This window comes from Schistocerca cancellata, chromosome 3 (genome assembly GCF_023864275.1).
Source record: "Schistocerca cancellata isolate TAMUIC-IGC-003103 chromosome 3, iqSchCanc2.1, whole genome shotgun sequence".
Classification (NCBI taxonomy): domain Eukaryota; kingdom Metazoa; phylum Arthropoda; class Insecta; order Orthoptera; family Acrididae; genus Schistocerca; species Schistocerca cancellata.
The window spans coordinates 593245218-593269757 of record NC_064628.1 but is presented as its reverse complement, the minus strand read 5'-3'; the positions used below and the strand labels follow the sequence as shown (position 1 = coordinate 593269757).

The 24540-nt window shown below is 39.8% G+C and overlaps 1 protein-coding gene across 2 annotated transcripts in view; it reads left to right on the top strand.

The window, feature by feature from the left end:
* Positions 1-24540, top strand: part of LOC126175457 (jouberin-like) — a 457590-nt gene that overhangs the window by 266338 nt on the left and 166712 nt on the right. For both annotated transcript variants that reach the window (XM_049922262.1, XM_049922261.1), the window contains exons 3-5: positions 8380-8525; positions 9019-9161; positions 16637-16831. In XM_049922262.1, the coding sequence (XP_049778219.1) occupies positions 8380-8525; positions 9019-9161; positions 16637-16831 (484 nt within the window). The remainder of the gene's footprint in view (positions 1-8379; positions 8526-9018; positions 9162-16636; positions 16832-24540) is intronic.

The following is a 24540-nucleotide window of genomic DNA, read 5'->3' as shown; positions in this document are numbered from 1 at the left end:
TCTCCCTTAAAACCCACATCCTTTCGTCTTTCCCTCTCCTTCCCTCTTTCCTGATGAGGCAACAGTTTGTTGCGAAAGCTTGAATTTTGTGTGTATGTTTGTGTTCGTTTGTGTGTCTGTCGACCTGCCAGCACTTTCATTTGGAAGTCACATCATCTTTGTTTTTAAGTATATATATATATATATATATATATATATATATATATATATATATATATATATATATAGAGGGAAACGTTCCACGTGGGAAAAATGCCTTTACAAATGTCTGCTTGTGTCTGTGTGTATGAGGATGGATATGTGTGTGTGTGCGAGTGTATACCTGTCCTTTTTTCCCTCCTTTTTTCCCCCTAAGGTAAGTCTTTCCGCTCCCGGGATTGGAATGACTCCTTACCCTCTCCCTTAAAACCCAAATCCTTTTGTCTTTCCCTCTCCTTCCCTCTTTCCTGACGAGGCAACCATTGGTTGCGAAAGCTAGATTTTGTGTGTATGTTTGTGTTTGTCTGTGTGTCTATCGACCTGCCAGCGCTTTTGTTTGGTAAGTCTCATCATCTAAATATATATATATATGTCTGCTTGTGTCTTGTATGTATGGATGGATATGTGTGTGTGTGCGAGTGTATACCTGTCCTTTTTTCCCCCTAAGGTAAGTCTTTCCGCTCCCGGGATTGGAATGACTCCTTACCCTCTCCCTTAAAACCCATATCCTTTCGTCTTTCCCTCTCCTTCCCTCTTTCCTGATGAGGCAACAGTTTGTTGCGAAAGCTTGAGTTTTGTGTGTATGTTTGTGTTTATTTGTGTGTCTATCGACCTGCCAGCGCTTTTGTTGGGTAAGTCTCATCATCTTTCTTTTTAAGTATATTTTTCCCACGTGGAATGTTTCCCTCTATTATATTCATATATATATATATATATATATATATATATATATATATATATATATATATATATATATATATATATATATATATATATATATAAAGAAAGATGATGAGACTTACCAAACAAAAGCGCTGGCAGGTCGATAGACACACAAACAAACACAAACATACACACAAAATTCTAGCTTTCGCAACCAATGGTTGCCTCGTCAGGAAAGAGGGAAGGAGAAGGAAAGACAAAAGGATATGGGTTTTAAGGGAGAGGGTAAGGAGTCATTCCAGTCCCGGGAGCGGAAAGACTTACCTTAGGGGGAAAAAAGGACAGGTGTACACTCGCACACACACACATATCCATCCGCATATACACAGACACAAGCAGACATTTGTAAAGGCAAAGAGTTTGGGCAGAGATGTCAGTCGGGACAGAAGTACAGAGGCAAAGATGATGTTGAAAGACAGGTGAGGTATGAGCGGCGGCAGATTGAAATTAGAAATTAGCGGAGATTGAGGCCTGGCGGATAGCGAGAAGAGAGGATATGCTGAAGGGCAAGTTCCCATCTCCGGAGTTCTGACAGGTTGGTGTTAGTGGGTAGTATCCAGATAACCCGGATGGTGTAACACTGTGCCAAGATGTGCTGGCCGTGCACTAAGGCACGTTTAGCCACAGGGTGATCCTCATTACCAACAAACACTGTCTGCCTGTGTCCATTCATGTGAATGGACAGTTTGTTGCTGGTCATTCCCACATAGAACGCTTCACAGTGTAGGCAGGTCAGTTGGTAAATCACGTGGGTGCTTTCACACGTGGCTCTGCCTTTGATTGTGTACACCTTCCGGGTTACAGGACTGGAATAGGTGGTGGTGGGAGGGTGCATGGGACAGGTTTTACACCGGGGGCGGTTACAGGGGTAGGAGCCAGAGGGTAGGAAAGGTGGTTTGGGGATTTCATAGGGATGAACTAAGAGGTTACGAAGGTTAGGTGGACGGCGGAAAGACACTCTTGGTGGAGTGGGGAGGATTTCATGAAGGATGGATCTCATTTCAGGGCAGGATTTGAGGAAGTCGTATCCCTGCTGGAGAGCCACATTCAGAATCTGATCCAGTCCCGGAAAGTATCCTGTCACAAGTGGGGCACTTTTGGGGTTCTTCTGTGGAAGGTTCCGGGTTTGAGGAGATGAGGAAGTGGCTCTGGTTATTTGCTTCTGTACCAGGTCGGGAGGGTAGTTACGGGATGCAAAAGCTATTTTCAGGTTGTTGGTGTAATGGTTCAAGGATTCCGGACTGGAGCAGATTCGTTTGCCACGAAGACCTAGGCTGTAGGGAAGGGACCGTTTGATGTGGAATGGGTGGCAGCTGTCATAATGGAGGCACTGTTGCTTGTTGGTGGGTTTGATGTGGACGGACGTGTGAAGCTGGCCATTGGACAGGTGGAGGTCAACGTCAAGGAAAGTGGCATGGGATTTAGAGTAGGACCAGGTGAATCTGATTGGTCTTTAAATATGTCTGCTTGTGTCTGTATAAGTGTGGATGGATATGTGTGTGTGTGCGAGTGTATACCCGTCCTTTTTTCCCCCCTAAGGTAAGTCTTTCCGCTCCCGGGACTGGAATGACTCCTTACCCTCTCCCTTAAAACCCACTTCCTTTCGTCTTTCCCTCTCCTTCCCTCTTTCATGATGAGGCAACAGTTTGTTGCGAAAGCTTGAATTTTGTGTGTATGTTTGTGTTCGTTTGTGTGTCTGTCGACCTGCCAGCACTTTCATTTGGTAAGTCACATCATCTTTGTTTTTAGGTATATTTTTCCTACGTGGAATGTTTCCTTCTATTATAACCATATATATTGAAACAACATGTAACCAGAGGGTTGGGAAAGGTGCTACTTATGAATGGGCAGTAAAGTGCAGACAAACAAAAACATTTTCTCATGCATTTAGTTGTACAGTTTTTCGTTTTAGACAGACGCAGTCTATCTCTCTTGTATGTAGAAGGATGATGAGGATGTGTGTTTTTAAGAGATTAAGTATTATTGCGATCTCGATGTATTATATGTATTAGTGAATAATATAATGTTAAAGAACTGTATCAAGCATTTTATTTATTGAAGTAAGTGAAGACAAAAATTACAGGAAGAGGATTTTTGTGAATCTGACAAGCGCCAGTGTCCCCGGAGTCCTCCGCTGCCTGTAGCTTCAACAAAAATGTAAGGAAGTCTGATGCCCAAAAGAATGCCAATAAACACAAACTTTTTAACGATGCAACCATATTACTATCCTTATTCATATGCATTTTCTATATATATTACATCTGTTGTTCATTCGACCTACACAACATACTGGTCCTGGTCCACTCTCAGTCACTTGTCACAGGACTATATCGTTGTGGAAGATGCAGATTCAAGAGGTGCCCAATTCATCCACTCTGTACTACTTACTTCAGTCCTGTCAGAGGCTTACGCTTCCCCAGCAGAGGCAGGGCCACCTGTGAAAACTGCCATGCCATGTACCAATTCCGCTTCACTCACTGCACAAGTTTTTAGGCCAATATGACCACCATCCACCTGTCCACCAGAATAAATGGAGTTGTTCAGACAGTGGCACAACATATAGCTGAGCGCAACATGTCCAGTTTCAGTATATCCTATCTGTTTCACAACCCAGGCCATTTGCATCCTTCCCTCCATTACCAGCTCTTCTGAAGTATGCAGATTGGAGTTATCTTTCCAACATGTCGTAGTGAGTGCCTACCAACAATTCAGCACTTCTGATATTCTGTGATTCATCTCCTTTACACCTACATTATTTACATTCTAGCAGAACTTTCCTACCATATTTAAGCAGAGTCACTGTTTGTATTTGTGCCCCTTCTGATAAAGTGATTGAGATTTATTTCCTATGATACAAAATAGTAGCAGTTTTTTGTCGGCACAGATGAGCTGTTGTAGGGATAGTGAAATTGATGTTTATTGGTTTGTATTATGCTTTTTTTGTGGATGAATTTGTATTAGAATGCGGAAAAATACTTTCCTTTTTGCTGAGAAAGGTTAATTTGTCAGGTGTTAATGAGAACTACTACTCCTGATTCCGAACATTGTTGTCAATTATCATACAATTTTAAGGCTGCTCTCTTTCTCCATTTCTTGGAAAGAAAAGTGTACATCTGTTAGCTTTCCTTTTCAGACACATCAAGAGCTTAGTTTCTAAAACTCAGTTATTTTGCACAAATCAGTTCAAGAAGTTGTAATCCGCTGTTTATTTCTTGTGCTATCTGTCCCGTCATTGTCCTTGTTGTTGTTGTTGTTGTCGTTGTTGTGGTCTTCAGTCCTGCCACTGGTTTGATGCAGCTCTCCATGCTACTCTATCCTGTGCAAGCATCTTTATCTCCCAGTACCTACTGCAGCTTACATCCTTCTGAATCTGCTTAGTATATTCATCTCCTGGTCTCCCTCTACGATTTTTACCCTCCACACTGCCCTCCAATACTAAATTGGTGATCCCTCGATGTCTCAGAACATGTCCTACCAACTGATCCCTTCTTCTAATCAAGTTGTGCCACAAGCTCCTCTTCTCCCCAATTCTATTCAATACCTCCTCATTAGTTATGTGATCTACCCTCTAATCTTCAGCATTCTTCTGTAGCACCACATTTCGAAAGCTTCTATTCTCTTCTTGTCTAAACTATTTATCGTCCACGTTTCACTTCCATACATGGCTACACTCCATACAAATACTTTCAGAAACGACTTCCTGACATTTAAATCTATACTCGATGTTAACAAATTTTTCTTCTTCAGAAACGCTTTCTTTGCCATTGCCAGTCTACATTTTATATCCTCTTCTACTTCGACCATCATCAGTTATTTTGCTCCCCAAATAGCAAAACTCCTTTACTACTTTAAGTGTCTCATTTCCTAATCTAAGTCCCTCAGCATCAGCCGACTTAATTCGACTACATTCCATTATCCTCATTTTGCTTTTGTTGATGTTCATCTTATATCCTCCTTTCAAGACACTGTCCATTCTGTTCAACTGCTCTTCCAAGTCCTTTGCTGTCTCTGACAGAATTACAATGTCATTAGTGAACCTCAAAGTTTTTATTTCTTCTCCATGGATTTTAATACCTACTCCGAACTTTTCTTTTGTTTCCATTACTGCTTGCTCAATATACAGATTGAATAACATTGGGGAGAGGATACAACTCTGTCTCACTCCCTTCCCAACCACTGCTTCCCTTTCATGCCCCTCGACTCTTATAACTGCCATCTGGTTTCTGTACAAATTGTAAATAGCCTTTCGCTCCCTGTATTTTACCCCTGCCACCTTTAGAATTTGAAAGAGAGTATTCCAGTCAACATTGTCAAAAGCTTTCTCTAAGTCTACAAATGCTAGAAATGTAGGTTTGCCTTTCCTTAATCTATTTTCTAAGATAAGTCATAGGGTCAGTATTGCCTCAAGTGTTCCAACATTTCTGTGGAATCCAAACTGATCTTTGCCGAGGTCAGCTTCTACCAGTTTTTCCATTTGTCTGTAAAGAATCTGCATTAGTATTTTGCAGCTGTGACTTATTAAACTGTTAGTTCAGTAATTTTCACATCTGTCAACATTTGCTTTCTTTGGGATTGGAATTATTATATTCTTCTTGAAGTCTGAGGGTATTTTGCCTGTCTCATACATCTTGCTCACCAGATGGTAGAGTTTTGTCAGGACTGGCTCTCCCAAGGCTGTCAGTAGTTCTAATGCAATGTTGTCTACTCCCGGGGGCCTTGTTTCGACTTAGGTCTTTCAGTGCTCTGTCAAACTCTTCACGCAGTATCATATCTCCCATTTCATCTTCATCTACATCCTCTTCCATTTCCATAATATTGTCCTCAAGTACATTGCCTTGTATAGACCCTCTATATACTCCTTCCACCTTTCTGCTTTCCCTTCTTTGGTTAGAACTGGGTTTCCATCTGAGCTCTTGGTATTCATACAAGTAGTTCTCTTTTCTCCAAAGGTCTCTTTAATTTTCCTGTAGGTAGTATCTATCTTACCCCTAGTGAGATAAGCTTCTACATCCTTACATTTGTCCTCTAGCCATCCCTGCTTAGCCATTTTGCACTTCCTGTTGATCTCATTTTTGAGACGTTTGTATTCCTTTTTGCCTGCTTCATTTACTGCATTTTTATATTTTCTCCTTTCATAAATTAAATTCAATATTTCTTCTGTTATGCAAGGGTTTCTACTAGCCCTCGTCTTTTTACCTACTTGGTCTTCTGCTGCCTTCACTACTTCATCCTTCAGAGCTACCCATTCTTCTTCTACTGTACTTCTTTCCCTCATTGCTGTCAATTATTCCATTATGCTCTCCCTGAAACTCTGTACAACCTCTGGTTTAGTCAGCTTATCCAGGTCCCATCTCCTTAAATTCCCATTTTTTTTGCAGTTTCTTCAGTTTTAATCTACAGTTCATAACCAATAGATTGTGGTCGGAATCCACATCTGCCCCTGGAAATGTCTTACAATTTAAAATCTCTGGCTTACCATTATATAATCTATCAGATTCCTTTTAGTTATCTCCTGGATTCTTCCATGCATACAACTTTCTTTTATGATTCTTGAACCAAGTGTTAGCTATGATTAAGTTATTCTCTGTGCAAAATTCTACCAGACGGCTTCCTCTTTCATTTCTTTCCCCCAATCCATATTCACCTACTATGTTTCCTTCTCTCCCTTTTCCTACTCTCGAATTCCAGTCACCCATGACTATTAAATTTTCGTCCCCCTTCACTACCTGAATAATTTCTTTTATCTCATCATACATTTCATCAATTTCTTCATCATCTGCAGAGCTAGTTGGCATATAAACTTGTACTACTGTAGTAGGTGTTGGCTTTGTGTCTATCTTGGCCACAATAATGCATTCACTATGCTGTTTGTAGTAGCTTACCTGCACTCCTATTTTTTTTATTCATTATTAAACCTACTCCTGCATTACCCCTATTTGATTTTGTATTTATAACCCTGTATTCACCTGACCAAAAGTCTTGTTCCTCCTGCCACCGAACTTCACTAATTCCCACTATATCTAACTTTAACCTAACCATTTCCCTTTTTAAATTTTCTAACCTACCTGCTCGATTTAGGGATCTGACATTCCATGCTCCGATCCGTAGAATGCCAGTTTCCTTTCTACTGATAACGATGTCCTCTTGAGTAGCCCCGCCCAGAGATCCGAATGGGGGACTATTTTACCTCCGGAATATTTTACCCAAGAGGACGCCATCATCAGTTAACCATACAGTAAAGCTGCATGCCCTCGTGAAAAATTACAGCCGTAGTTTCCCCTTGCTTTCAGCTGTTCGCAGTACCAGCACAGCAAGGCCGTTTTGGTTATTGTTACAGGGCCAGATCAGTCAATCATCCAGACTGTTGCCCCTGCAACTACTGAAAAGGTTGCTGCCCCTCTTCAGGAACCACACGTTTGTCTGGCCTCTCAACAGATACTCCTCTGTTGTGGTTGCACCTACAGTACGGCCATCTGTATCGCTGAGGCACGCAAGGTTCCCCACCAATGGCAAGGTCCATGGTTCATGGGGGGGTCGTTGTCCTTAGCTGCTTGAAATGGAAGAACTCATTACAAATACTCTGGCTACCTTGTAAATTTGCATTATTTTCTTTTTTTATGTATTGGTTATACACTATTTTAGTTATATTGTAATTGACTTTAGTCGTATTTCCAAACTTTGTCTGTGAAGTTCTTCCCTTTATTATTGTAGTTCATCTACACAAAAGACAAACAGAATAATGTCATTAGCAATTGGTACATATATTTCCCATAAACACATACTCCTTCTTGGTTTTCGCAGTTGACAGATATGATAACTTCCTCTAGGACTGCTGACAATAGTTGGGTCGATATGAATCTCCTTGTATAACTACTCTTTCAGTTTTGAATTTTTCTGTATCATGATGTAGTCTAATTGAAGCTGTTGCACTAGTGTATATATCCTATATTCTACAGTATTTGAACATATGTTGAATCAGTGTTTTGTTTCTGAAGGGTAGTTTGTACAGACATGTTGGAACTATGTCAAAAGCTTTCTCAAAATCTGTTAATCTCAGGCAAAGCACTAATTCATTCTCATTGCACTTGTTCACAATGTTATTCATGAACTACGGTTGGTTCTGTTGTACCTTATCCACTTTTGATAACTGGTTTGTTCCTTTACCAGATTAAAATATTAATGTTTTTCTACATTGTTGGTAATAATTTTAGTGAATATTTTACACATAACAGATACGCAGCTGATAGACATTTGTTAGACATGAATCATCAATTCTAAATCTACAGATTATTTATGTGTAGTATATTTTTACTTTACCAATTTTTGCGACTGGAATTTGTATATGGACTGCTAATTTTTTACATTGTTTCTGTTCACTACTTCTAGTCATCAACTGTCATGAAATCATATGAATTGTCTGTCTGAATACTTAATGATGAACCTTTCCCACAATTTCAGGTCTTCTGTCCCCTGCTGGGAGGAACTTCTTGTTTTCAATGAAGATATGAGATATATATTGACAAGAAAGCCTCCTGTCATAATTATTTTTGAGATACTGGATATGATAAAATTGCATCATGCACTCACACGTTATGAAAGGCAAGGTATGTAACTAGTGTGCATCCGAATGAACACTATCATTTTATGGTAAGAATTTCCACAGGAAGTGGAATGAATTTCATGAAAATAGCTGTACCTTTACTTTTTTTTAAAAAAAAAAAAAAAAAAAACCATGTAAGGGAAAACTGAAGTATTGTTTAATCCCAGTACAATTGTGTGTGTATTATACTCCTGTATAAGCTACTAATGATATCAACTTTAATGCTTTCTTACTTTTATTATCAATTAATGTTTCCAGAGGAAGTTTGCTCTTTGATTTGAAAGTCCTCATTTTGTGGAACTGACATTTTTATCATAGTACATATACATGTATTTTGCTTAGTTGAATGATGACAGAGAGGAGTTGGAGATTATGTTGTGGTCTTTGTCATACCATACGCATGTCAGGATAATGATTTCAACATGGGGATCATCATATAATCAGTGGCTGAAAAATGAACTGATGGCATTTAGTTACCTTCCTTGTTGCTATTACAGGTTCAAAGTGTGGCTGGCACAAAATAGCATGGGCATTCCTGAAACCTTTAGGAGCAAATGGCCATCTAAACATAGACAAAAAAGTTCGTTTACAGCTGTATAAACCAAACAGCTCTAAAGAAACTGATTGCCATGGATGTGAAGTAAGTGACTCCAAAATATGGATATGTACTGCAAGCATTGCATATATCTATTACATTGTGTAGTCTCAAGAATATCTGTTACAAAAGAATAAGGAAATTATTTTGTAGATGCCTATGTGCTGTTGTATATGGCCTGATTTCAGCTAGTCCTATCCATATATCAAAATTTAACAATGGAAAATCCGAGATGGAATAACAACAGTGTTGTGAATTAGGATATATACCTACTCGTCATGTTGGGGGGGGGGGGGGGGGGGGCATTGTGTAGCCAATTGTTACATTTAAGTAGTCTTCTGAATATTATTAAGCTATTGGACTAAGTCCTTCATCAGATGTAGACAAACAAGCACACATGCACAACTCACATCCATGTGACTGTTGTTGTCTCAGGATGTGCCTGAACTGAAGTGAGTAGCAGTCTCAGCTGGGGTGCGTAGGCGGGGCACAGAAGAGGCTAATGGCAATGATTGGAGGGATAGCAGTCCAGCTTCACACTCTTCTGTGGTGATTATTAAATTTCAGACAAGTTTTGCACTCTTAAGTGAACAGAATCCCATGTCATTGACCAGGGTGACATTCCAGGTGATCCCTTGCCAGTTGCTTTGTACACCATGATGCTGGGGTCTATACTCTTATTTGTAGTGGATACCTATAGGCCAAAATAAAACAATGGAAAATCAAGGATGGTATTGTTACATACCTATAGGCCAGATTGATCATGTGTAGACTTTTGCATATGGTCTGGGTAAACACAGTCCTCTCAGTTGCCTCAAAAAATGCAACAGTTCTGTTGCACTTTCTTTGGGGACCTGAAGAGCCATAGTTTGTAAGTAACATTATCAGCTGATGTTATAAACCACAGTGATAATTACTCGTCAAATATTCAATGTTTCATGTCTCATGACATATGGAATGCATGCCTATTTGATGGGTAATGTCACATGCTGACACAGTGTGCTCTATTACGCTGTACTAAAAATGCAGATTTTCCTTTACCCCAGCTCACCAGTGGTTGTATGTGGTGCTTTCATGGCCAAAAGAGTATTGAAAAAGATGTTCCCAATAAAGAAACATGAACTATGTAATACATGATGGTGGCATGAAACTTTTTTTGAGCAATTTCACTCCTGAAAGACTTGGTATTCATTGCATCATCATTTGCTTATTTCAGAATTAGATTATTCCTTTCATTTCTCCTCTCTTATTGCAGTGTAAACAAGTAATTCTAAATGTTAAAAGTACTCCTATCATTTAACTTGTTTTTTCTCTTAGTTCACATGTTGTTGTGCTGCATAGACTTATTGCATATAACTCACTCACTGAGTCACTCACATCTCATGCTCCATAAATAACTTTAATAAAGTTGTTTTAAATACTCACACACTTACATTAATAATAAATAGTCCCACACTGAGGGAATGACTGTAGGGGGAGCTAGTGCAGGACGCCTGCATTGCCACTCAAGGCAAGGTTCTAGGTGAGGTGGTTTGCCATTACCTTCCTCTGACTTGTTATGAAGTGTTAAATGTACATCTGTGTCATCCGTTGTACTTTCAGGAATGTTTTGGATGTTATAGATGTCTGTTTCTTCTGTTTAACTTGCCATTTAATTGACCTGAGATCCAACAGTGTGCATGCATCAATAGCTATTGGAGGTTTCTGTATAAATTAAAAGGAAGAGAGGTTAGATTTAAATGTTCAGTGATGTTGTTGTCATTACACATATGGTCCAGCCACATTCATGTGAGCACCATCTATGTTTGATGCCAACATGTAATAAGCATTCGCAGGTAGCAGGTGGCAACACTGCAGTGGTGGATATATAAAGTGGGTTGGCCAGATGTGAAAAACAGTGCAGTCATTATTGTACTGTGGAAATGATGCAATTTTTCTTATGTCCAAAATGTCATGATCATTAACTTTTGGATCAAGCATGGAAATATTTCCAAAATGTCCAAGTTTGTAAACAGTTTGCATGCCACTGTTGTTAAAATATAATGACCATTCAGCAAATGTCACTACGTACGGACTTCTGTAGCAGGTGCCTCGTACATGCACCCGTGCTGCTTGCTGATCATCAGTGATGAACACTGAAATTTGCACACCACAACTGGCTTTCCAAAGGGTGGTAACAGGTGTCCTTTTTGGCTGAATCACTTTTTATGCTCCACCGAGCAGATGGTCATTGGAGCAAACAAAGAGAGAGTGTTATGGTTTGGAGAATGTTTGTGTGGCATGCCCTGGGTGAACTCATCATTCTGGAAGTCACAATAGATCAACACAAGTATACATCTATCCTTGGGGACCATGCAGTTTGTTTTTCCTCGGTGTGATTGCATCTAGCAGTACTTTCGAGAACTTCAATGACTCTCATGCAGTATGTCTTGCAGTTGTCCATGGTGCAAAATGTGGTTATTCAGGCTTCTAATGAGTGGTCACATTGATGTGACTGGACAGTGTATGAGTAAGTAAAGAAAATAAAAAAAAATGTGTACATAAATGGTCCTATACAAGGAGCCATTCAAGTTAGTAATACATTTCGAGTGGCACTTTTCTCAGTAAAACTCATAAATAAGCAGTTTCTCATTTTATGATATGTTTGAAAACATACTAATTGTATGAGACTAGATATCTGTTTCATCATGTAAATTGGAACCGAATAATATATTAGTATATGTGACTATTTTTGAAGAACGAATCTGAATGTCAATAAATGAATTTTTTTGCAACCACAAAGTAAAAATATGGTAAATATTATATGAGTCAAACAGTAACTGGGAAAATTGTGTGTGTTATAAATTTCAAAGTCTACTGAAACATAATATTTACAAACGTATACAGTATACATGATAGATTGACTACATAAATACAGTAAAACCTGTACACATTCAGGAAAACTTTTTATCATAAAATTGTGCAAATAATTGTTTCACCTGAGAGACTTCTTGCAAATTTTGTTAGTTTTTTAGATTTTTATTCATGAGATGATAGATATTGATTCCTGTAGAAGTTATCAATTTTCCTGTGTTCTTTTTTGATCATTTTATCTGTACAGCTGTCAAATATGTACTATGCATAAGCAATATAGTGCATGCAACACATTTTTTTCATCAGCCAATTTCAGTTGAAAAAATGTGGGATTCATTTTGTGACATGGTGTATTCCCACTTTAGCCCCTACACTTTGATAAAATTCTGATAAGTGGCAGCATTATACATAGCCTTCAAAATGGCCTCTATAATGAAGGCACATATGAAGTAGAGAGCTGTCACTGAGTTTCTTTTGGTGGGAAACCAGATATTCAAAGGTGCTTACAGCATGTCTACGGAGAGCTGGCAGTGAACAAAAACATGGTGAGTTGTTGGGTGATATGTCTGTCATCTTCACAACCAGGTCACACAGACCTGACCAGTGTCTTGCATGCTGCTGAGCCACACACAGCTGTGTCTCCTGCAGCATTCTAACATGCAGAAAAGCATATACATTTGAGTTGATCAATTAATTGCAATCAAACACCTCACTGCACAATTGGATGTCTCTATCAGTAATATTGACACACTAGTCAACCAGTTAGGGTACTCATAGGTGTGTGCCTGCTGGGTTCCTTGGTGCCTAACAGAAGGCCATAAAGAGCAACAAAGGACCATCTCTATGGATTTGCTTGTGCACTATGAGGCAAGTATGGAGGGATTTTGACTAGTAAAGTACTACCACCCGATCATCCAGGTCCTTCCATTAAGTTGGTGTATGGCCATTACATTGAACAGAGATTATGTTGAAATATAGAATTTTGTGGCCATAAGAGTAGAGAGTAATATAGTGTATTAGAATTCTGAATAAAACCAACCTGCATTCAGAAAGAAGGTACTACATTACTTATTGAGTACCCCTCGTATATTAGCCCAACTGGCTAGCCACATGGTCTAATGCACTGCTTTCCAAGCGAGAAGGCATACTGGTCTCCGGCACAAATCTGCCTGGTGGATTAGTGTCGAGGTCCAGTGTGCTGGCCAGCCTGTGGATGGTTTTTAAGGCAGTTTTCCATCTACCTTAGTGAATGGAGGCTGGTTCTCCTTCCTTATTCTGCCTCAGCTACACTGTGTTGGTGATTGCTGCACAAACATCATTTCCACGCATGCGTGCTCCACAATTATTCTACCATGCAAACATTTGGGGTTACACTCGTCTGGTATGAGATGTTCTTGGGGAGGGTAGGTCCACTGGGGGCTGAACCACACAATAACCCTGGGTTCAGTGTGGGGTGGCAGTGGGGTGGGTGGAATGCTATAGCCTGTTGTGGGGTTGTGAACCACTGAGGGCTACGGCAGGACGAAACCTCTCTGTCATTTCTAGGTCCCAGGTTTAATACATACATACATACATACTCCCTGTATACCACCCAGAGGTGCCACAGATGGCAGCAATAATGGATTAAATTCATTTGGGTGTATAGTTGCACTGAGCTTGGATAACAGATATAGACACACCAGTCCACACGGTTTTAACTCCTTGCCAGAGTCCATCAGTTGTAGTGCCTTTGTGGTGGTGGAATTCTAGTCAATCATCAACACATGACCAAATGTTTTCATTGGAGAATATGCTGACTAGAACAACAGTTGAGATCCTTCCATACTGAGGCAGGTCAAGACAGCACAAGCAACAGGAGTCTTGCATTGTCTTTTGAAAGATAATGTGGCATACACCTTGAAGATAGGGCACAACAACTGGCCTTAACATGTCAGAAATACAATATAACACCAGTTGTTCAAATTACTGAGTATGTGAAACAGGGTTGATCGTATTGTGTACACAATTGTACATGTGAGATTGCATCCCTATAAATGTCAACACAGTCTTTAAAATGGAGATGCGGCTGTGCATGCACATTCTGTTGTGTTGGGAGAGGGAGGTGTGGCTGCGAGTGCGTGTGTGTTTTGACAGCTAAGGAGGCATGCCAGTCATGTTCGAATAAGCTCTGAAGTGACTGCATGAGTGTCACTGCATCATCAGTAGATGGCAGCAGCTTTGAGTTCAGTGACTGGCAGATATTGAGACTATGAAAAGTATCACATCTTTAGGAGGGGGGGGGGGGTAAATTCAGGCTGTGGTGCTTGATCTGGGAAAATCTAGGGATGCTCAGCCATTGGTGCAAACTATGGAAGGAGTACTGGCCGTGGTTGAACTGAGTGACCAGTATAGGCACTAAATAAACTTATAACTGGACCAGAGTAGATGCAGAAAAGTCAGAACATCATTACAAAGAGAAAACTAAGATAACTGCATCAGTGAAAGTATGCCTTCGATTAAGCAAGTAGTTTTTAAATTATTCAATGTCAAAGGTTTTATGATTAAAATGAACTTAAAAAATTGATATCTCAACAATGCATTGTGCGATTTTCATAAATTAAGTGTCCATGGATATGGCTCATGGTGCTCTATTAGAAGACAATAAAAGATTTTTATAAACATTATGTATTTTAAACTGCAGGGCAGAATAAGCTTTCATACACAAAAGAGTGATATTTCAGTAAAATAATTTTTGAATCAATGAAAATAGTTACAGCATAACAAAATAGACTTAGATATTGATGTATAAATGAACTCAGTTTTATTAGTTTTTATTTATTAACAAAAAATATCTGAAAGTAATGATTACACTAACAAAATGCTAATTATTGAACAAACAAATGACCTTAGCAGAAAAACCAAGTGCAACAGTGGAAAACAGAGTAAATCTAATTGCCAACTGATATATCACACATATGTGTACTGTAAATTAAATTGTTTTATAATGGGAAGGATGTTGCTTTGACTCATAACAGTGTGAGTGCTTAAATAAGCAGTGGCAATTTTGATCAATGGTAATTCATTTGCTAAAGGCAGAACTGTGAACACGTGCATAGGTGAAGCAAAAAATTTAGGACAGCTAAACTTGGTGATTAGTATTTTTCATGTGTTAGTATCAAACACTTATAAATATTTCAGTGAGTTGATCTAGCATGCAGACTAATAATAAGTCACACTAAGTGAACAGGACAGAACTCTAAAAAAATTTCTGTTGTTAATTTAGTGGGTGAACTGAATGAGTGGTTTTATTTGGTTGGACAATGTGGAACTTTAATTTTAAAGCATATGTTGAATGAATTTTGAACTATTTGTGAGAATTTTATTGAAACTTAATTAAGGCATTAGTGAGATACTTTGGTGGTTTTCTTTTATTTTATTTCACCCAGTTGTTACGTTGATTTCATGTTGAGGGAAAATAGATTAATAAATTCAGTTTTCCTTAAATAAAAAATGTGGTGACTTGTGAGCATTAATTGTTATTCACTTCATAATCGTAACTGCATATTTTAATTATTGAACATTTGTGAAGTGACAAATGTGACTAATTGATTCTTAGATAGCAGTATAGCCAAATTGTAATAACCAACCATGCATTCTGAAACCAAGGAAGAGTGCTTCTGATTATTTCAGTTTGTAATTCATTCAGTCAAATGTGTTAGCTCAAGAGCAAAAAAAAACAAACAATTTTGGTAGCACAATTATTGCTTTTATAACCAGTACAACTGCACATCCAAAACATCGTGCCAGGTGATAGGACAGAATGACAATAATGAATGCAATCCAGCAATGTTATTTCTCTGTGTAACCTTCATACACAGTTATGTCCATCATGGTGCTGTACACAGAACTGAGACTTGACTGAAAAGATAGGATGTTGCTGCTCCTGTGCATGGTGCTGTCATTGGATGAACTACTGTTGGTGAGCCTCTGCCTGTTGTCTCACAAAGGGGTAATTGTCACAATTTTCACTACCCTGACACTATGTGGTGATCCAAATGTTGTTGCACTGTCTGTGTGGATACTTGTCCTTCGTCTTTTCCTTCTCAGTGGATGTGATGTGACTGTGTGAATCTGCATGACCGAGTGAACAGTATGTTTCTCCCCTTGGGCACTTCTTGTGGAGGGCCACTGTGATCTTGTACGGTGCTCAGTATAGCCCTCCTGAATCTGTTGATTCTGTATTCACATTTTTGGGAGCCTGATCTACATCAGCGACAATATTAAGGAACGACAACTATGTTCCCAGTAGGTCACGATCCTGCTGCTGTCAAATTCAGACACATGGTGGTAGGTGTCCTCCTGCTTACAGAAGGCATAGCACAATATTCCCACAGATAACCAACATTCTAATGCATTTTTGTGATGAGACCCACACTGAGAAATCTCTCCTTATATACGGATTGTAGGCGGTGTTATTCCTACCTACTTTGTGCAGTTGAAATCATAATCATTTGCACATTAAAAAATTGGCATGGAGTGAACTGCATTTTTTGTATGTTACCTTTGTCCTGTTGCAATTTTAATGCTTACAAGTAAATGTTAGTAACTCAAATGAAGTAGTAAATGTAACTTTAACTTTCTGTTGATACTAAAGTGGACACACAATTAAGAAATGAATATTCTTTCAGGCATACAGATGGTGGAAGAATGGTTCATGGAAACTGTATCCATCATCACTTTATGTTATGGTGAAAGGTATAACAGAACCTAGAAATTTACCACCTTCTTTACGTTCTCATGTTGCCTTACAGCCTGAATTTTCCAGCAGTGTACAACTGAACCAAGAATCTCAGCCTAAGAAACAACAATCACATCAGGAAAGTGTAAGTATTCTTGTATTATAAACATTTTTATACAGTTATGGATCCTAATTAGAGGTTGATAAAGTAATTGTTTTGTTATCACTTGTACTCATTGTTTGGTTTCCACATTTGATCATGTAACTGCCTTCTTTGGTATAGCCTGTACCTAAGAGACATTTGTGCAAATGTTGCCTTGGTCAAGGATTCCTCACTGTACATTTGCACATTTGCAACTGGCCTGAGAGGTGTTTTAGACAGTCTGTCACCTTAGTTGTGTTGTCATGTTCCACTTGTCATCTGGCGCATATCAAGAAAATATGATATTGAATGTAAACATTGTGTCAAGAGAATGTTAACATTTGAACCTGTTAAATGTAGTTATGCACCACCATCTGTATGCTTTCAGTCTATTTAATTTTTGGTCTTCTAGTACTTAATTTAACACTATGCTGATGTGGGGTACTGTTTTACCTGCCACTGGCCTGTGCTGATATGATATGATAAACATTCAAGTCTTCAGTTGCGAATGCTTAGTGATTTGCTTCCTATGATACTTACTATCTTCATTTTGAAACTGACTACTGTGTTGTAACATTTTAAATTTTTGTGTAATTATTGTTTCATATCATAAAACTGTTATTTCATATGGGGAGATGAAGTAATAAATTAAGTAATAAAGGAAAGACTAGTGGGTTTATGAATGATGTAGACATAGTTTATTAAGTCAGATTTCATATTTAAAGTGTGTTTATATTCTTGATCTATAAATAATGAAAGGAATGAAGGCATCATCTCACTCGACTAGTTGAGGGCTAGGGGTCAAGCAGTAGATAGGCACATAAAAAAACCTGATAGCTAACTATTAGAGAAAAAAGACACACACATGCAGATGTATGCGAACACACACACACACACACAAACAAACTTGACTACACTGTACCAGCACTACAGCATACCAGTGCTGGCTACTTAGGGGTCAGTCTAGAAGATGGTAGATAGTCATATGCTGTCTTGCATAGCCTCTGATCAACCATTAAAGTAGGATTCAGAGCTCATATCATGAGTTGAACATGTTTTGTAATTACTACAAGGTGTGACAATAAAGAAACCGGACTGGTTGTTGTCCACATTTCCAGATTTGTCAATGGCAAAGAGAAAAGTGGGGGAATAATCTTTGAACTCTCCCTGACACACGTACAAAATTTAATGTTTCTGTGGTGGTTAGTCTGGATGTAAGCCTTCTTATAAATGGGTCATGTGCCTCAGTTCCATAGGAATTATGCTACACTCTAAAGTTAGACAACATGTTGACATCAAATTCCTCACAAAATTTGGAAAATGTGCCACAGAAACTTACAGTTTCTTGAAACAAACTTAAGACGATCCGTGTCTATCTCATATACAGGTTTTTGAGTGGGTAAAGAGGTTTAAGGACTGTATGGAAGATGTCTGAGATGATCCGAAATTGGGTCCTTCTTCCACTTAAGAAACTGAAGAGAATGTGGAGAAGTTTAGTAGAAGTGTTTTATAAAACCACTGTCTGATAATTTAAGCAATTTCAGAACATGCCTGCATCAATAAGGAAACTGTTAGGCAGATTTTACATGATGATCTTGGCATGACAAAGGTATGGTAAACTGATGCCAAGAATCCTCACAAACAAGCAACAGCAACATTGACTGGACTGTTGAGCTAACAGTCTTGAAAACATTGAAAATGATCTGGATTAACACAGCAAAGTAAACATGGATATTCCAGTGTGATCCAGAGACTGAGTGACGACACATGCATTGGGAGAGCCTTCAGTATCCTAGGAAGAAGGAAGCACATGAGCAAATCAAAATTCAAAGCAGTGATGATACATTACTTTGATATCCAAGTGGTTATCTACATTGATTAGGTGCCTGGAGGTCAGACTGTCAAACAAGCTTATTATGTAACTGTTCTGAAGACCCTCTGTGAACATTTGCAGTGAAGGAGACCAGATACATGGAAGATTCGCTCATGGATTCTTCATCAGAACAACACGCTGGCACATAATGCAATGTCTGTGAAGAGGTTTTTGGCAAAAAACAAGACTCCAGTGACGGAACATCCATCGTATCCACCTGACCTAGCACCATGGGATTTATTTCTCATCCCAAAACTGAAGTCTGTGCTCAAAGGAACCAGGTTTGTGTCCATGGATACAGTGAAGGAAAAAGCAATGAGCCTCTTCAAAAGCATAAAAGAGAAAGACTTGTAGCACTGCTTTCCACTGGAAAATTTTCATGGAGTGGTGCAGGAACTGGGGAAGGGACTGCATTGAAGGGGATAACATTTCAGTTGTGTAAGTTTTTTAAATGAAGAGTTAGAGGATGAGTCTGGTTTCTATATAGTCACAACTCGTATCTACTACTGAATGGGCTTTTCGTGTAGCACCTTGGTTGCCATCATTTGGTGCTCTCAGACTTCTGCTGGTTTTTTCACAAACAGCAGTTTGTATGGGGTAAAAAAGTTGGTTGAAAAATCTAATCTGGTTCATTATGTCACCAAACTCTTCAACATAATCAAACCAGAGACTTTGTCTTTTGGTGCTTGTAGACACACCAGGTTGGTGATTGTATGTCTCTACTGTACAGTTCCTGAAGAGGAGTAGCAGCCTTTTCAGTAGTTGCAGGGGCCACAGTATGAATGATTGACTGATCTGGCCTTGTCACATTAGCCAACATGGCTTTGCTCTGTTGGTTCTATGAGGAGCTGAAAACAAGGAGACACTGTTGTTGTTGTAGTTGTGGTCTTCAGTCCTGAGACTGGTTTGATGCAGCTCTCCATGCTACTCTATCCTGTGCAAGCTTCTTCATCTCCCAGTACCTACTGCAGCCTACATCCTTCTGAATCTGCTTAGTATATTCATCTCTTGGTCTCCCTCTATGATTTTTACCCTCCACACTGCCCTCCAATACTAAATTGGTGATCCCTCGATGTCTCAGAACATGTCCTACCAACCGATCCCTTCTTCTAATCAAGTTGTGCCACAAGCTCCTCTTCTCCCCAATTCTATTCAATACCTCCTCATTAGTTATGTGATCTACCCATCTAATCTTCAGCATTCTTCTGTAGCACCACATTTCGAAAGCTTCTATTCTCTTCTTGTCTAAATTATTTATCGTCCACGTTTCACTTCCATACATGGCTACACTCCATACAAATACTTTCAGAAACGACTGCCTGACATTTAAATCTATACTCGATGTTAACAAATTTTTCTTCTTCAGAAACGCTTTCCTTGCCATTGCCAGTCTACATTTTATATCCTCTCTACTTTGACCATCATCAGTTATTTTGCTCCCCAAATAGCAAAACTCCTTTACTATTTTAAGTGTCTCATTTCCTAATCTAATTCCCTCAGCATCAGCCGACTTAATTCGACTACATTCCATTATCCTCATTTTGCTTTTGTTGATGTTCATCTTATACCCTCCTTTCAAGACACTGTCCATTCTGTTCAGCTGCTCTTCCAAGTCCCTTGCTGTCTGTGACAGAATTACAATGTCATTGGCAAACCTCAAAGTTTTTATTTCTTCTCCATGAATTTTAATATCTACTCTGAACTTTCCTTTTGTTTCCTTTATTGCTTGCTCAATATACAGATTGGATAGCATCGGGGATAGGCTACAACTCTGTCTCACTCCCTTTCCAACCACTGCTTCCCTTTCATACCCCTCGACTCTTATGACTGCCATCTGGTTTGTGTACAAATTATAAATAGCCTTTTGCTCCCTATAATCTACCCCTGCCACCTTTAGAATTTGAAAGAGAGTATTCCAATCAACATTGTCAAGAGCTTTCTCTAAGTCTACAAATGCTAGAAATGTAGGTTTGCCTTTCCTTAATCTACACTCCTGGAAATGGAAAAAAGAACACATTGACACCGGTGTGTCAGACCCACCATACTTGCTCCGGACACTGCGAGAGGGCTGTACAAGCAATGATCACACGCACGGCACAGCGGACACACCAGGAACCGCGGTGTTGGCCGTCGAATGGCGCTAGCTGCACAGCATTTGTGCACCGCCGCTGTCAGTGTCAGCCAGTTTGCCATGGCATACGGAGCTCCATCGCAGTCTTTAACACTGGTAGCATGCCGCGACAGCATGGACGTGAACCGTATGTGCAGTTGACGGACTTTGAGCGAGGGCGTATAGTGGGCATGCGGGGGGCCGGGTGGACGTACCGCCGAATTGCTCAACACGTGGGGCGTGAGGTCTCCACAGTACATCGATGTTGTCGCCAGTGGTCAGCGGAAGGTGCACGTGCCTGTCGACCTGGGACCAGACCGCAGCGACGCACAGATGCACGCCAAGACTGTAGGATCCTACGCAGTGCTGTAGGGGACCGCACCGCCACTTCCCAGCAAATTAGGGACACTGTTGCTCCTGGGGTATCGGCGAGGACCATTCGCAACTGTCTCCATGAAGCTGGGCTACGGTCCCGCACACCGTTACGCCGTCTTCCGCTCATGCCCCAACATTGTGCAGCCCGCCTCCAGTGGTGTTGTGACTGCCGTGAATGGAGGGACGAATGGAGACGTGTCGTCTTCAGCGATGAGAGTCGCTTCCGCCTTGGTGCCAATGATGGTCATATGCGTGTTTGGCGCCGTGCAGGTGAGCGCCACAATCAGGACTGCATATGACCGAGGCACACAGGGCCAACACCCGGCATCATGGTGTGGGGAGCGATCTCCTACACTTGCCGTACACCACTGGTGATCGTCGAGGGGACACTGAATAGTGCACGGTACATCCAAACCGTCATCGAACCCATCGTTCTACCATTCCTAGACCGGAAAGGGAACTTGCTGTTCCAACAGGACAATGCACGTCCGCATGTATCCTGTGCCACCCAACGTGCTCTAGAAGGTTTAAGTCAACTACCCTGGCCAGCAAGATCTCCGGATCTGTCCCCCATTGAGCATGTTTGGGACTGGATGAAGCGTCGTCTCACGTGGTCTGCACGTCCAGCACGAACGCTGGTCCAACTGAGGCACCAGGTGGAAATGGCATGGCAAGCCATTCCACAGGACTACATCCAGCATCTCTACGATCGTCTCCATGGGAGAATAGCAGCCTGCATTGCTGCGAAAGGTGGATATACACTGTACTAGTGTCGACATTGTGCATGCTCTGTTGCCTGTGTCTATGTGCCTGTGGTTCTGTCAGTGTGATCATGTGATGTATCTGACCCCAGGAATGTGTCAATAAAGTTTCCCCTTCCTGGGACAATGAATTCACGGTGTTCTTATTTCAATTTCCAGGAGTGTATTTTCTAAGATAAGTCGTAGGGTCAGTATTGCCTCACGTGTTCCAACATTTCTACGGAATCCAAACTGATCTTCCCCGAGGTCAGCTTCCATCAGTTTTTCCATTCATTTGTAAAGAATTCACATTAGTATTTTGCAGCAGTGACTTATTAAATTGACAGTTCAGTAATTTTCACATCTGTCGACACCTGATTTCTTTTGAATTGGAATTATTATATTCTTCTTGAAGTTGGAGGGTATTTCGCCTGTCTCATACATCTTGCTCACCAGATGGTAGAGTTTTGTCAGGACTGGCTCTCCCAAGGCTGTCAGTAGTTCTAATAGAATGTTATCTACTCCGGGGGCCTTGTTTGGGCTTAGGTCTTTCAGTGCTCTGTCAAACTCTTCACGCAGTATCGTATCTCCCATTTCATCTTCATCTACATCCTCTTCAATTTCCATAATATTGTCCTCAAGTACATTGCCCTTGTATAGACCCTCTTTATACTCCTTCCACCTTTCTGCTTTCTCTTCTTTGCTTAGAACTGGTTTTCCATCTGAGCTCTTGATATTCAAGCAATTGGTTCTCTTTTCTCCAAAGGTCTCTTTAATTTTCCTGTAGGCAGTATCTATCTTACCCCGAGTGAGATAAACCTCTACATCCTTACATTTGTTCTCCAGCCATCCCTGCTTAGCCATTTTGCACTTCCTGTTGATTTCATTTTTGAGACGTTTGTATTCCTTTTTGCCTGCTTCATTTACTGCATTTTTATATTTTCTCCTTTCATAAATTAAATTCAATATTTCTTCTGTTACGCAAGGGTTTCTACTAGCCCTCGTCTTTTTACCTATTTGATCCTCTGCTGCCTTCACTATTTCATCCCTCAAAGCTACCCATTATTCTTCTACTGTATTTCTTTCCCCCATTCCTGTCAATTCTTCCCTTATGCTCTCCCTGAAACTCTGTACAACCTCTGGTTATTTCAGTTTATCCAGGTCCCATCTTCTTCAATTCCCACTTTTTTGCAGTTTCTTCAGTTTTAATCTACAGTTCATAACCAATAGATTGTGGTCAGAGTCCACATCTGCTCCTGGAAATGTCTTACAATTTAAAATCTGGTTCCTAAATCTCTGTCTTACCATTATATAATATATCTGATACTTCTTAGTATCTCGATGTTTCTTCCATGTATACAACCTTCTTTTATGATTCTTGAACCATGTATTAGCTATGATTAAGTTATGCTCTGCCCAAAATTCTACTACAGCCAATATATTTGTCAGGTACATGCAGCCCTGCTGCATGACTTCATGATGATGGATGGATCCTATGGTTAAAATATTACAAAGTCTTCCAGATGAAAGACAGACAGTTGTATGAATTTCTGGGTGTGAACTACTCTGGATGTAATAATCGCGAGAAACAAAACTGATAGTGTATGGATTGGAATGTGGAATGTTACATTTCTTAATCAAGATGATAGATAGGAGAATTTAAAAAGAGAAATGAATAGCTTGAATGGGATTAATAGGTTAAACATAGTGCTAACTAATGAAATGTGATGGAAAGAAGAACAGGTCATTCTTTCAGTTCAAGATGGGTTTATGAACATAAAATAAAATGGGGCTATGCAGGAGCAGGTATGATAATGAATAAGAAAATTTGAATGCTGCTAAGCTACTATGAACAACATGATGAATGCATTAAATTAGGCAAGACAGGCACACAGCTAACTCTCACCTCAGTTTGTCCTAAGGTATGAGGAAATCCTCTGGTATCATTCAGTGTATTTATACTCCAAAAGAGGACAGTTGGAACACCAAATGGAAGTAAGAATAAGACAATCATTCAAACATGGACTTTCAGAATGAGACATGAGCTTTTAATGGAAAAAACAATTTGGAAATAAGGATTGTTCAGTGAGCAATGAGGAGAGGTATGTTGCAAATTATTAGCAGAGACAGAAAAACAAACAAGTGGGTGAGAAAACATACTGCAGTTGAAGAAGCAGTTATGACAATTATGAAAATGGAATGGAGATGGACAGGACATGTAATAAAGTGAATGGATAGTAGAGGAACCAATTTCTCCATAGATTCCAAGAGATAAAACATGTCTGGGTAGACATCTAAAGGAAGGTAGGCATGTGACATTAGAAAAACATGCAAGAGTAAAATGGACACATACAGCTGAAGACCTTAATGCATGAGGAAATCTGCAGTAGGTACTAAATAACAGGTGATGATTTTGGTGATGTTCATGATGGTGATGGTAATGAATATGATGATGATGTAAACCTGCCTCTCTTCTTCTTATTTCTGTTTTCTGGCATTATCCCACATCTTCATGGGATTAGTATATTATTCTGGATTTGGCATTGTTAGTATTGGAGGGTGGCCAGATGCCCTTACGGTCACCACCCCTCCCCAGTACAGATTTTACCTACCC